The 14,031-nt window shown below is 37.4% G+C and overlaps 2 protein-coding genes across 10 annotated transcripts in view; one reads left to right on the top strand and one right to left on the bottom strand.

Annotated features, from left to right (window-relative positions):
- Window positions 1-1,385, top strand: part of TASOR (transcription activation suppressor) — a 46,731-nt gene extending 45,346 nt beyond the window's left edge. For 2 of the 4 annotated variants that reach the window (XM_019724209.3, XM_019724210.3), the window contains exon 24: window positions 672-1,385. In XM_019724209.3, coding sequence (XP_019579768.3) covers window positions 672-1,195 — 524 coding nt within the window. In that variant the 3' untranslated portion in view covers window positions 1,196-1,385. Of the gene's footprint in view, window positions 1-394 lie in introns of all 4 variants that reach the window. The other 2 variants (XM_019724212.3, XM_019724213.3) reach the window with 2 other exon arrangements.
- Window positions 1,386-2,453: 1,068 nt separating this feature from the next.
- Window positions 2,454-14,031, bottom strand: part of CCDC66 (coiled-coil domain containing 66) — a 49,444-nt gene continuing 37,866 nt past the window's right edge. For all 6 annotated transcript variants that reach the window (XM_088798509.1, XM_088798510.1, XM_088798511.1 and 3 more), the window contains 5 exons: window positions 6,041-6,537; window positions 5,396-5,436; window positions 4,382-4,623; window positions 4,027-4,151; window positions 2,454-2,730 (listed from right to left, as the gene is read on the bottom strand). In XM_088798509.1, coding sequence (XP_088654635.1) covers window positions 2,644-2,730; window positions 4,027-4,151; window positions 4,382-4,623; window positions 5,396-5,436; window positions 6,041-6,537 — 992 coding nt within the window. In that variant the 3' untranslated portion in view covers window positions 2,454-2,643. The remainder of the gene's footprint in view (window positions 2,731-4,026; window positions 4,152-4,381; window positions 4,624-5,395; window positions 5,437-6,040; window positions 6,538-14,031) is intronic.

Here is a 14,031-nt window from a genome sequence, read left to right as displayed (position 1 = left end):
AGACTGTGTACTATAGAGTAGGCATTTTCTCTTTGAAGGTATTATAAGCTTTATTGGCTACTATTGTCAAGCAAAGGGGTTATATTTTTAAGAAAGGATACCAGATATGGGGATTTAGCACTGGGCTAACAAAATCTCCCCAGATGTACAGTGCAATTTAGTGAAATATAGTAGAGACGTCCATAGCTTTAAGTCTTTTGTGACATGGCCTCTGCTTTGGTTCCAGGTTTTATGTAAAATGAAAGATGTACTTAATTTTTGTTTTTGATGAAAAGCAGAGATGATCGAACATTTGGTAGAGCTAACCAGTTTAGTAGTAATCCAGTGAAGCTAGATGTCAAAATTTTTATTTTATATTTGTCTTGTTAAATACTGAATTACCGTATAACTTTAGATGCTGTTTTGACATTAACCCCTTTGGAGCTGGGAGTTGGGATTTCCCAACATTAAACGTGAACACATTTCGCAGAAGCTTTTAGCATCGGATTATCTGGACATTCACACCTAGTGTGAGTGTTGTGACTAAGTGAACTTGTGGCAGAAGACCAAGCTTTAAGGGATTGTGGACTTGCAGACCCTGACGCGTTATATTGTGTGAGTAGTGTATAATTTTAAAACTTAAACAAACTGTGTATTTCAATAGAGGAGGACTTTTTGTTTTTTAAATGTAGCTCTTTTAGAAAACGATGAAAAGGATGAAGAGGATATGTCTCTGGATTCAGGGGATGAAATCTCACAAATAGAAGTATACAGCAATTTTCATTCAGAAATATTGGCGAAAGAGACCAAAGGATCACGTGGAACAGATCAAAAAGAGAATATTCAAATTGAGTTGCAATCGTCTCTTGACGTGCAAAAAAGTTTATTAGAAGATAAGACTTCTCAAATTGATTCTGAAGAGAAAGCTTCTATTGATGTGTGCTCTGAAGGACAGAACAGCAATTCAGCTGAACAAGATTCATATAGCAGCTTTCAGGATTACCACAGTCGATTAAGTATGTCCCATCAGTTTAGTCATTTTAATGTTCTCACACATCAGACATTTTTGAGGACACCATATGCCCTTTCATCAAATCAGTCTCAAGAAAGTGAAAATTACTTTTTATCTGTTTATATGCAAAGCTTGGATAGAGATAAATCTCTATTAAGTTGGGGGAAAAGTGATTCTTCCAGGCCATATTCAAAAGAGAAATAATTATAGTAACTTTTTTTAAAAAATAGGAATTGTTGTTTCTTACAAGTGAATTAACAATTTATATTTCATTCTCTCAACAAAAGGTTTTTTGTCCTTTCTCAAATATTTTTTTCCCTCTTATTTAAATCATGATGGCCTGTAACAGTTGAAGCATATGAAAATTGAAATAAATATATATATTTTTAACATATATTGTACTTGAATTATCTCATGTTGGCACTTTTAAGTTTTACATTTGTATGTCACCTGTACTCGGCTTCAAATTGAAGTCTGTTTTATATATAAAATTAGATGTTTGCAAAAGGATAGTGAACAGCAGTGGCTTTACTTTTTTCTTCCCCTAATGTCAGATACCAACGACTTTTGCTAAAATGACTATTGTTATTTATTTTAAGCTTTTGTATAGTGTTTTTACACCGGTATAAGCCAGTGATGTTAAATATTTACAGGATTTTGGCTCAATACCTCAGGATTTATCTAACAGTGCATTTTCATTTAGATAACAAACTATGTACATAGGACTTTGGCCTTCATACCAGGCAGCATTATTTTTTATCTTTAGGGTTAGCCATGTAAAAATTGCCTGTTGCTAATATTTTAGTCAACCTTTTATTTGAGAGTACTTGATAATTATGATTTTCAGTGCTTGTGTAGTCCTTGACATACCCAAATTCAATTTCATATTTCAAAAGATGGGTTTATTAAAGGCATTGGACAATTTGGAACAAACTCTTTGCTATAGATTTTTAAATTGGTAGACTTAGAAAAAGGAAGTATATTTTTGAGGTGGTAAGCACTTAAAAATAACGGTAAATTTACAGATAAAGTATCTGGTGAAGATAAATTTTAAACCCTCATCTATTGCCAATAACTGCCTCTCTATTACTAATGCAAACTTGTAAATGTGTTTGAAAAAAACTACAGTTCCTACAGTAAAAGTCATAACTGGATTTTGAGAAAAGTTACCATGTAAGCCTAAACTGAATCTGGGTTTAGTAAAAGTTGAGATGTATTAAATCAGATTTTCCTTTGGCAACTCAACTTGGAAGAGTTCTACCCTTTTAAATCTTTTTATAGAGCAAAATATATAAGGTGGTATTTCAGTTAATAAGCTATACATAAAATGTGTGGAAGAACATTATCTGTTAACAGGTCAGAAACTCCAGACTGTGTTAAGGTAAGTAGAAAGTGTTTTTATAGTACTTAAATACCCAGATTGTGACAGCAGAAAAATGTTTTTTTTTTTAAACTACTAAAATTTTTTTACAAAAATGTTTTATTGTTAAAATATATATATGTATACACACACAGCATTTTACTACATAATGTACAAGTTTTAAATAAGCATTTAAAATAAATCTAGGGTATTTGAAAAATACAGTTAACCAACAAGGACATTTTATAATTTGGAAGACAAATCAAATGTAAAGGATTTGATTTTTCTACATTTAAAATGAAGAACTAAAATTCTCTTCTTGATTGGCAGCTAAAGGCGTAAGATTAGTTTCCAACTCCCTTTGCTTCTGGAGAAGGCCCTGAAATCACATTGATACGTTAGTAAGGTGTGCAGCAGACTTCCAAATTATTCCTATTTTACATTTTTATCCTGTTAATCCAGAATTGTATTTACTTTGAAAACATGTATTAAGCTCAGATACTTGGCTACGGTTTAAGCATTCTCTGTCATATTAAATGTTAATCACTCAAAAAATACTTCAGTAATTCTCCACTAGACTTTCTCACTTGGACACTGTATAGCTTACCTATTTGTAAGGTTATATGACTTTTCTTAAAACAAAGTCTCCATAATTATAGGGCTGAAGTTCCCCTCTCCCTGTCCCCCAAAGGCTCTAGCGTTTATCTTGCCTGCACTAACATTAGGGGCATAGGCTCTGCTGAAATAAGATGTGGGTAAATGTGTATACCGTATTCCTCCCTCTTGACCTCTCCAGTAAGCTAGAAATTTTAAGTAAAATCTTTAGTGTGTGAATTACGTAACTCAATCTATATGTAACCAAAGCTAGCATTTAAAAAACTTAAGGACACTTTTCTTCCTAATCCTGTGTTGGTGAGGTTCTTTTCTAGCTCTATAGAATCAACAATTTGAAATACAAGAGGCTCTGGTAAATGACTGAACATGGAAAAAAGTATATTTTTCCTTAAAAAAAAAAAAAAAGTACACTGTGCATCAAAACTAAATGCAGACCCAGTTTTACAAGCCACTATTTCTTTTTTTTAAAGCCCAGGGGTAGGTTATTATAGCCTTAAATATTGGATGTATTACCTAATTTTATTTGACCAAGGTGAGAAGCCACAATAATTAGTCTGGGATAACAAGTCTGATGAGTAAGGCTATATGTATAATTTCACACTGAATGATGATACTATTCTTTGGGACACGCGTCAATGTTCTGAACACTGCCAACGCATTCATATAAAAACAAATGCATTGCATTACTAAGAATTTATTAAAGTGTAACTGTATATTTACTTTCTGCTTTTGGTTTTAGGGCCTTATTGATCATGTTTTAATGTTCAAATGTATTTTTCATTCAATAAAATTGTCTTAATATTTGAACTCTTATTTCATACTGGAAATTCTTAAAGATGGCAAGGTGAAGCAAACTGAAGGAAAGTCCTATTTTATTTCCATTCAAGATTAATACATATAGGTGTTAAATTTTTTTTTTAAGCTGGGATGTGGTAAAAATCACATAAATCATGTAACCAACTAGGCACTTGAATAAAACAGCCATTCCAACACACAGCCCTCCCTCTACCAGCCATATAAAGAAACCAGACACATCCACACTTGGTGAAAAAGCTCATACCTGTCTCAGTTCTGACAGTCCCTTCAGGATTGCTTGCTGGCGATCCCTATTTTTCACAAAGTTAGGATTAAGAAGTGGGTCCCTGACATAGTCAGAGTCAAATAGCTGTTGTTCTTGGTCACAGTCTAAAGCCAGATGAAAATGACAAAAGTTAAATACATTCCTAATATGATACAGACGCATGCTATGGTATTCTCAGGAGTCATTAATCAATTTGGATCCAGGGAAAGCACCAAGAAAAATTTAATAAAGGACCCGGCAAACCTTGTTATGCCACTTTCTAGAACTAAGGACAGGAATACCAATTTGGATTTTGAGTTTACATTAGGAGAGGAGAATCCTTATATTTACTTACCATGTAGATTTTGGTACGGAGGATCCAGGGTTAGAGGCCTAGACAGCGGTGCATCTGGATCAAGGTAATAGATCTCATTGGTTCGCACATAGGGGATAAAATGGGATGGCTCAGAAATCCTGGGTGATAATCCTGTTTCACTGCCTCCTGAGATAAAAGTCTCTCTTTCATAATTACTTTCTTTTAGTGTCTGAGTTTGTTGCGTTCTGTTTTTCACTGCAGGAACTGGCGGTGATTGAGACCTATATTTTCAAAAAAAGCACAAACAGGTACTAGTAAGGTTTAATGCAAAATTGTGTATTTTAGATTAAGCATATCTTTAATCACATTGCAATTTATCCTAAATGTAACACCTTTAGAAACAGAACAGGGCTGATGTGAGTTTTTATCAGTACTTGCTAAATACACATACACTCTACTGGGGGAAAAACTACAGTAGAGGCTGAGGATCAACACTCTAGTTAATTTGAGCCTAATGTTTCTCCTTAAATAATTCATCTTAAAGTAACATACTTACCAACTGACCTAAGCCTGCTATTACAGCCATATTCTGAGACAACTCCAAACCAGCTGGTTCATGCACAAAGACATGTAATAAAATTCTAACAATTAAATCTCCCATTGGTTAACTGAATTTCTCATTATCCCTGCCAATTACATCTTCCCTCCCCCCCTCAATCCAAGCGGAATGTCTTGGATTGACACTGTTGACATGCCTGGAAAATCAAAACTGTTCAGCTAGCTGAGTCTGGAGATAACAGAAAACACCCCCCACCTTCCTGCCTAGAATGTCCCAGACCAGTCCAACTTGGGTCTTCAAATTCTAGGTAAAATGCCAGTCACTCTTTCCTTTAAACCTGTGCTCCTCACCTGTAAAACACACACTTCCTGTTTCTGTCTGTCTTTATATACATACGTGCTTGACCTCACCTGTATTTTAAGCAAATATTGTGTATTTCGTGTACCCCATACACAGCACTAAGTAGCTATAGAATCAATCTATCCATAACATACCTTTCTTTGCTGAATGAATTAATGTTCAAATGTTCTTCTTCCTAAAAGATAGATAAATGCAAAAAGGAGTAATAGTATTTCCATGTCCCACAAATACTTTCAGTGGTTATTTGTTGAAAGAATCTGATAATATTTGAATACAAGGTAACAGATAATGGGATAGAGGGACTTTGTATTTTTCCAGAGTCAGAACCAATCCAGTAATTCCTGATCCTTGTAAATTATCCTGTCTATACGGACCATAAACAAGTTTTGAATGGGTATTTGACAAGAATAGCATTAATCTATATAAATTTTAAGTGGAAACTTTTCTTTAAAGGACCAGATAGCAAATACTTTTGGCTTTGCAGGCCAAGTGGTCTCTGCTACAACTACTACATATTCAGCAGCTGTTGTGTGAAGTCAGCCAAAGATAACATAAAAAGAATGTGCATGGTTCTTACACAACTATTTACAAAAGCAGGCAGTGGGATGGATTTGCTCATTGGCTGTAGTTTGCCAAGCCCTGCTGTAAGCTAAAGCAAATTTCTAGAATTTCTGTTCAGACAGAACAGCCTTGTCAAAACATACATGTGGGGAACTGTTTTCAATCTAGAAACATCAATACATGTTTTAAAATATATTTTTAAGACAGAAGAGCTTTACCGTTTTGACTAGATGCCACCTGAACTTTGGCTCAGTTTCCTGATGAGATGAATGAAGAACTTCTGGGGAAGTGCCTCCATTTTGGAAGAGGTGTCCAGGGTTATTTCTTTCTACCAAATGAAGCAGTTCCATTTGCCTTCTTACTTTTTTTTCTTCTCTCTGCTTTTGAAGCTGTTTAGGGTACTTTTCTGATGCTGGAATATACCTTTTGAGTGGCTTATTTATATTCCAGTCAGGCCTTTTAGGACATTTCTTCATATGTTTTATTTTTTTCTCTGTTCTTGTGAACTGATTACAATGGTCATTGTACCAACTGTTTTCTTTTTCTAAGTTGGCTCCTTTATCCTGACTTACTAGTTCTTGCTTATTTTTCTTAGTATTCAACTTTTCATTAAGTTCTGCAGGAATCTTGGGAGATGAACAATTTATAATTTCCCTCTTTATTACTGATCCACAATGTGATTCTGCATTGGTGAATATTCCAGTATTTAGGTCATCTAAAAAGATGATTAATTTTTTTAAACGGTGGTTAAAAGATGTAATACATAAAATTTACCACTTTAATCATTTTTTTCAAAGGAAATCGTTTCGTTACTGCTCTCAAACTTTTTTTTCTTTAATTTTCAAAACAAATTCTGTACCCATTAAACAGCGCTTCATCCCTCCCCTGAGCCCCCAGCAACTATTCTACTTTCTGTTTCTATGAATTTGACTACTCTAAGTACTTCATATAAGTGGAGTCACACAGCATTTCTTTTTGTGACTGGGCTTTCTTAGCATAATATCCTCAAAGTTCATTCATGTTGTAGCATGTGTCAGGATTTCTTTCCTTTTTAAGGCTGAATAATATTCCATTGTATGTGTACACCACATTTTGTTTCTTCATCTGGGTTGCTTCCACCTTTTGGCTGTTGGGAATAATGCTGCTATGAACATGGGTAACCAAAAAACCTCAGAGATCTTACTTTTCAGTTCTTTCAGGTAAAGAAGTAGTTTTACCCAGAAGTAAAACTGCTAGATCATAGGGTAATTTAGATTCTTAATTTTATGAGCAAGTACCATACTATTTTCTATAGCGGCTGCACAATTTTTACATTCCCACCAACAATGTACAAAGGTCCTAATTTCTCCAAATCCTCCATTAAGCCATTTTTAAGTGTACAGTTCAGTGACATCAAGTATACCCACAATGCCACACAATATAGACCCTTTCATCACCTCAAACTACCCCTGCATCCACTAAGCAGAAACTCCCATCTCCACTCACTCTCCCAACCCCAGCAACCTCCTCTAGTTTCCATTCCTGTGAATCTGTTCACCAGCCCCTAGACTCCTCACATAAGTGAAACAATATAATTGTATCTCCCTGTACCCCTTTACCCCCGTGTCTGGCATAATGCCTTCAAGGGTCATTCATGCTGTAGTGTGTATCAGAACTTCAGATAATCATTTGAAGTATCACATAATATAAACCATTTTTTAAATAAAACTTTCCATAGGATTGTCCTGGCTTTCACTTGAATATATAAACATCATATGTAATACCATCTTGCATACCTAAGATTATTTTTGAGAGAAAAAAATCTAATTTACATTTTTCCTATCAATGGTAACTGACAACACTTCATTCATCAAAGCAGTGTAAAAAATCTTGTGAGATGTCAAGTTTTCTTGGTTTGAAATTAACAAAGTACAAAAATATTAAATGTCCTTCAGTTTTCACTCCAGTGGCACTGGGAAAATGTCTCTTATAAAACTTTCCTCTTGGAATCAAATTTTTAGGGAAATGTTGCTATTGATATAGTCACGTTGCATTTCATGTACTTCTAAGTCCCCATCTCATACCATTATGCTGCAGACCATCCCTGAATCACATACAACCTTTTATTTTTTTCCATTCTAAAAAAAGCTTCATCACTCAGAAAAGACATCAGAGTTCCTTCGCACTTATATAATGTTCAGTGCTGTGCTCAACACAGCTGGGAAACCAATTGAGCAACAACTTTGCAAAGGCTTTCTTTCAGTTATGATTAAAATTTTAAATTCACAGTTAGCTAATGAAAGGAGGTCTGGGTTGCACATTTTAAAAAAATCATAGTCCAGTTACTGCTCCCTTCTCTCGGATAATTACTAGGTGTGTTATTCCAGGCTGGAGCTGCTCCAGGACTAGTCCCTAGGAAGGCGCCCACCCACATCTTTCTCCTGCTACCTATCTTCTTTTTCCACTCGAGACCCACTTGACACCTTTCTCTACTCTGCTCTCTGTCCTGGCAGGATGAACAGTATTAGTAGGTTCCTGGGTCCTCTAGCCTCTGCTTCTGTCAAAAGGGTTTACAGGCAGATTAAAAGGAGGGAAAAGACTGAAGTCAGGATGTTTTTTCCACTGGCTCATTCCCTGTGATTTAACCTCAGGCTGACTCTGTCCCTTTACCAATGTCATTTGGAAATAGTCTCTTTCTAAATAAACCATTTTGAATTATTCTATTTTGGGACACTGATTAAAATCTCTTATTTGAGCTGCTTAGTGTTAATACACATAATTTTACTGTCTTAAAGACTTAGTTTCATTTTTCCTTAATTGATGTGAGGATTTATATAACTGTTATTTAGCTGTACAAAGGAAAGGGACTGAACTATATTCTTCAAGCTTAACAGCCAGCTATAAAAAAATACCAAGAGCTCATAAGCAGAATAATTTCAGATAAGTAGGCAGGCTGAACCGGCAAACTGCTTTACCCCACTTCCCTTTGCAAAGTTCCTTTCTACTTTGGTGTCACACAATGTGGGTAATTTGGTACTGTCCTGAAGTAAGGTCTACAATTAACTGGGAGAAAATAGTGCTATGTTAGGGTACATATTTAAGACATTTTGGGCTTGAGGCCTTGTGCTATGCAACTCCAGAGTGGCTTTTTGATAGTCCTAGAAGAATATTATCTCCTAACTCATGGCCAAATTGATTTTGGTCTCTTTTAATTAAAGTTATCACAGAATCCCCAAGACCACAAACACCGACGAGAGGTTGCATTGGTAATTAGTTTAAAAAGTGAAGCTTTCTAGTTCAAGATAGCCACCTAGTAAGATCCTAAAACTCACCTCCTCCCACGGACCCACCAAATCTACAGCTACATGTGGAACAATTTCCTCTGAAAAAAACATAAACACCAGCTGAGTGACTCAACACATCATGTAAGTGAGCCAACCCCCCTGAGGTAACCAAGAGAAGCTGGGACACAATCAAGCCATAAACCCCACCCCCGGCAGGGCAATCCCCAAATCAGGAGGGAACTCAAAACCCAGAGCTTTTCCCCAAGGAGCAAAGGGTTTGAACACCATATCATACACCCCAACTTTTAAAATCTGCATTTGAGAGATGAGCCCCCAAAACATCTAGCTTTGAAAATCAACAGGGCTTGCAAATATGAAAGCCACAAGGCCACAGCAGAAGAGAGAAATGGCTCTTAATGGGCTCTCACATGAGCTCACTGCGCAGAGGAAGGTAACTGAGTCCAGACTTTATGTGAAAGAGGCTCACTTACTTTTATTGAAATGTTGGCCTGAGCGGCAGGCATCTAACTTAACACACATCTATAGGTCTGCTGGGATACCTCTGGAGGACTGAGGCTGGTGGGTGACTTTAAAAAAAAAAAAGCTAGGATGTTCTCCCTCCTCCCCCAGCCAGACGCCATCTTTTAGCTCCCCCTTTGCCTCATTCCAGCCAGCATGTGCTGTCTTCACACTCTCCCTCTGCCCCATTCCAGAACACCAGTATTTCCTGGAGGGAAACTTACACCCCATTTTTTGCAGCCACTGCCAGAAGGACATCCCTTAATGGCCCAGCTCTGGAGGCCATGGGGCTTGCATTTCTGGGTCCTATGGGGCTGTAACAGTTGGAGAGACAGTTCTTAGCAGATAACCAACCCCCAGGGCACTGCAAGCACAGCAGACGGAAACAGGCCTATATACTGTCCAGGTATGGCCTGAGGGCCAGGCTTCTAGCTTGGCACACATCGAGGAGCCTGCACAGGGGCTCAGAGGGAATGGAAGCCAGTAGACACAATCTTTGTGCTCTCCCTCTACCTTGCTGCAGCTCGCTGGTATTTCCCCCAAAGGAGCTTACACATTTGTATGATGCTTTGATTTTTGCGGCTCCACCAGAAGACTCCTCTATGTTGCCTGGCTCTGGTAGCCAACAGGGCTTTTGCTCCCAAGTCCCACAGGACTGTAACCAATGGAGAAAGCTTTTAAACAGCTACCACTCCCAGAGCACAGCAAGAGGCAACAGACCCAGGAGTTGAATCTTTCTGTGAAACAGGCCTATTAGCTAATCATCACAGCTGCAGCCTGAAGGGCAGGCTTCTAATTTAACACTCCTCTAAGGGGTGACTGTAATCCTTTTCTGAGATCATGGGGGGGGGTGAGTGCCACCTTTGACCTCTCCCTCTGCTGAGCTCAAGAGCTCCAGTACCTCTCAGCGGGGAGCACTTATATGCTTCCAGTGCCCCAGTTTTTATGTCTCGTGCCCTGGTTTCTGCAGCTGCGGCCCAGAGGATGCCACTTGATCACCTGGCTCTGGTGGCCAGGGAGGCCTGTATTTCTGGGTCCCACCAGACTGTAACAATTGGAAAGGCAGTTCTTGGCAGGCTACCATCCCCAGGGAACTGTACACACAGCAGACTGAAATACACCCTGTCCTTCTGTGGAAGAAACCTATCTGCTTGTCTTGTAGCTTCTGCCTGAGGGGCAGGTTTTAAGTTTGGCACACATCTAAAGGCCTGCTGAGGCGGTCTCAGGGAATACAGAACATCTCAGTGTTCTATTAGAGGCATCTGCCTAGCTAGAGCTCACTAATATCTCCCAAGAAGGAGATTATACACTCATCTGCAGCCCTGATATCTGCACTACCACCCAGGGGACACCTCCAGATCACCTGGCTCTGGTAGCCAATAGGGCTAATGCTTCCAGTCTCAAAGGACTGTACCTATTTGCATACTTTAAAAGATGATGCTCGATGGTCTGGTTTCCAATCACCCTGAGTCGAGGTGTTGAGATCCCCCTCTTTGGTACACTGACACGTTTTGGCATACTGGGAACTATTAAACAGAAAGTAGGCTCCTTGGACAATCACACAGGCTTGAGAGACAACCAAGAGCTAAGATAGGGTTCAGTGATAAGGTTCATCACCTAAGGCCACACCTTCCAGACTGGGAGAGGTGGCTGTTAAATTTAATGCATAGAAACCAACACAGAGAGGCCAGCAAATGACGAAATAGAGGAATATGTTCAAAACGAAAAAAGATAAAAACCGCAGGGGAAAAACGTTAATGAAATGGAAATAAGTAATTTACCTGGTAAAGAGTTCAAAGTAATGGTCATAAAGATGCTCTGAACTCGGGAGGATGGATGAACACAATGAGAACTTCAACAATGAGAAAACATAAGAAAGTACCAAATAGAAGTCACAGAACTGAAGAATACAGTACAGTGGTACCTTGGTTTTCTAACATAATCCATTCCCGAAGACCGTTCGAGTTCTGCAACGTTTGAAAACCAAGGCACGGTTTCCCCATAGAAAATAATGCAAAAGTAATCCATTCCAGACCTTTAAAATCAACCCCTAAAACTGCAAATTTAGCATGAATTTTACTATCTAATGATACCACAAATCCATAAAATTTACAGCATTCGTAAACCGAAATGTCTGTCAACAGAGGCGAAATGTCTGTCAACAGAGGCGTTCAAAAACTGAGGTACTACTGTGACTGAACTAAAAAAATACACTAGATGGGTTCAACAGCAGACTAGTAGAATCAGAAGAAAGGATCAGTGAACTTGAAGATAGGGCAGTGGAACTCATTCAATCAGAGCAGCAAAAAGAAAAGAGGACAAAAAAGTGAAGAAAGCTTAAGGGACTTATGGAAAACATCAAGCAGACTAACATTCGCATTATGAGAGGCCCAGGAGAAGAGAAAGAGAAAAAGGCAGAAAACTTGTTCAAAGAAATAATGACTGAAAACTTTCCTAACCTGGGGAAGGAAACTGACTCCCAGATCCAAGAAGCCCAAAGAGTTCCAAAAAAGATGAACCCATGAACCCAAACAGACCCACACCAAGACACATTATAAAGTATCAAACGTTAAAGACAAGGAGAGAATTTTAAAATCAGCAAGAGAAAAACAACTTGTTACATACAAGGGAACATTCATAATACTATAAGAAGATCTTTTCCAGCAGAAACTTTGCAGCCACAGGCACTGGCATGATATATATTCAATGCGCTGAAAGAAAAGAGAATTCCACCCATTAATACTCTATCCAGCAAAATAATCATTCAGAATTGAAGCATAAAGAGTTTTCCAGACAAACAAAAGGTAAGGAGTTCATCACCATTAAACAGGCCTAATAATGAATGTTAAAGGGAATTTTTTAAGATGAAAAGAAAGGGAGGCCAATTAGCAACAAGAAAACATATGAAAGTATAATCACAATAGTAAAGGTTAATATATACGTATAGTACAGGTAGTGTGGATTAGTCATTTGTAAAAAAGCTAATATGAAGGTTAAAAGTAGTAACAATAATTATAATTAGTTAATAAACACCCAAGATACAAGGTGTAAAATATGACATCAAAAACAAAATGTGGGGGGAAAGTAAAAATGTAGAGCTCTGGAATGAGTTCAAACTTAAGTTGTTATCTACTTAAAATGGACTGTTATAAATATGTAAGCCTCATGGTAACCACAAAGCAAAAAACCTATAGTAGATACACAAAAGAGAAAGGAGTCTAAGCATACCACTAAATAAATCATCAAAACACAAACGGAGTAAGAGAAGAAAGTAACAGCGAGACTGCAAAACATCCAGAAAACAATTAACAAAATGGCAATAAGTATACATCTATTAACAATTACTTTAAATGTAAATGGACTAAATTCTCCAATCAAAAGACAGAGTGGCTAAATATTAGAGAAAAAATTAAGACCCACCTACAGTAGTCCCCATTATCTTTGGGGGATATGTTCCAAGATCCCCAGTGGATACCTAAAACCACAGATAATACTAAATCCTATGTATACTATGACTTTTCCCCTACATACATGCACTTTATGCCTTTACTTTGGTATATCCCAATTGTGAAAATTGCTACTCTTGTGCTTTGGGGCCATTATTAAGTAAAATAAGAGTTACCTGACTACAATCACTGTGATACTACAGTAGTTGAACTGATGACCAGGACAGCTACAAGTGACTGATAGGCAGGTAGTGTATGCAGAATGGATTTACTGGAAAAAGATTTAATTCATGTTCCAGGTGGGACAGCACAAGATTTCATCGTGCTACTAAGAATGGTGCACAATTTAAAACTTATGAATTGTTTATTCCTGGAATTTTTCCATTTAAAGCTTTTGGACCACAGTCGATAGTGGTTGACTGAAGCCATCTAAAGCAATTCCGTGGATAAGGGAGGACTACTATATATGCTGCCTAAAAGATACTCACTTCAAATATAAGGACACACACAACTAAAAGTGAAGGGATGGAAAAATATATCCCATGCAAGGGTAGCTTATGGATATCAGACAAAATAGACTTTAAAACAAAGACTGTAGTAAGAGACAAAGGCATTACACAATGATAAATGGATCTAACATTTGTAAATATTTATGCACCCAACACAGGATCACCTAAATACAGAAAGCAAATACTAACAGCCATAAAGTGAGAAACAGCAATATAATAATAGTGGACTTTAACACTCCACTTACATCAATGGTTCCAAAGAGAAAAATCAGTAATAAAACATTGGCTTTACACAACACGTTATATCAGATGTATGTCACAGATATATACAGAACATTCCATTCAAAAGCAGCAGAGTACACATTTTTCTCAAGTGCACATAGACCATTCTCCAGGATAACTCATATGTTAGGCCACATTAAAACAAGTCTTAAAAAATGTATGAAGATTGAAATCACGCCAAGCACTTTTT

This window comes from Rhinolophus sinicus, chromosome 5, assembly GCF_057876585.1.
Source record: "Rhinolophus sinicus isolate RSI-liver-muscle chromosome 5, RSI-T2T, whole genome shotgun sequence".
NCBI classification, from domain to species: domain Eukaryota; kingdom Metazoa; phylum Chordata; class Mammalia; order Chiroptera; family Rhinolophidae; genus Rhinolophus; species Rhinolophus sinicus.
The sequence above is the reverse complement of the archived record's forward strand: the minus strand, read 5'-3'. Positions and strand labels throughout refer to the sequence as shown.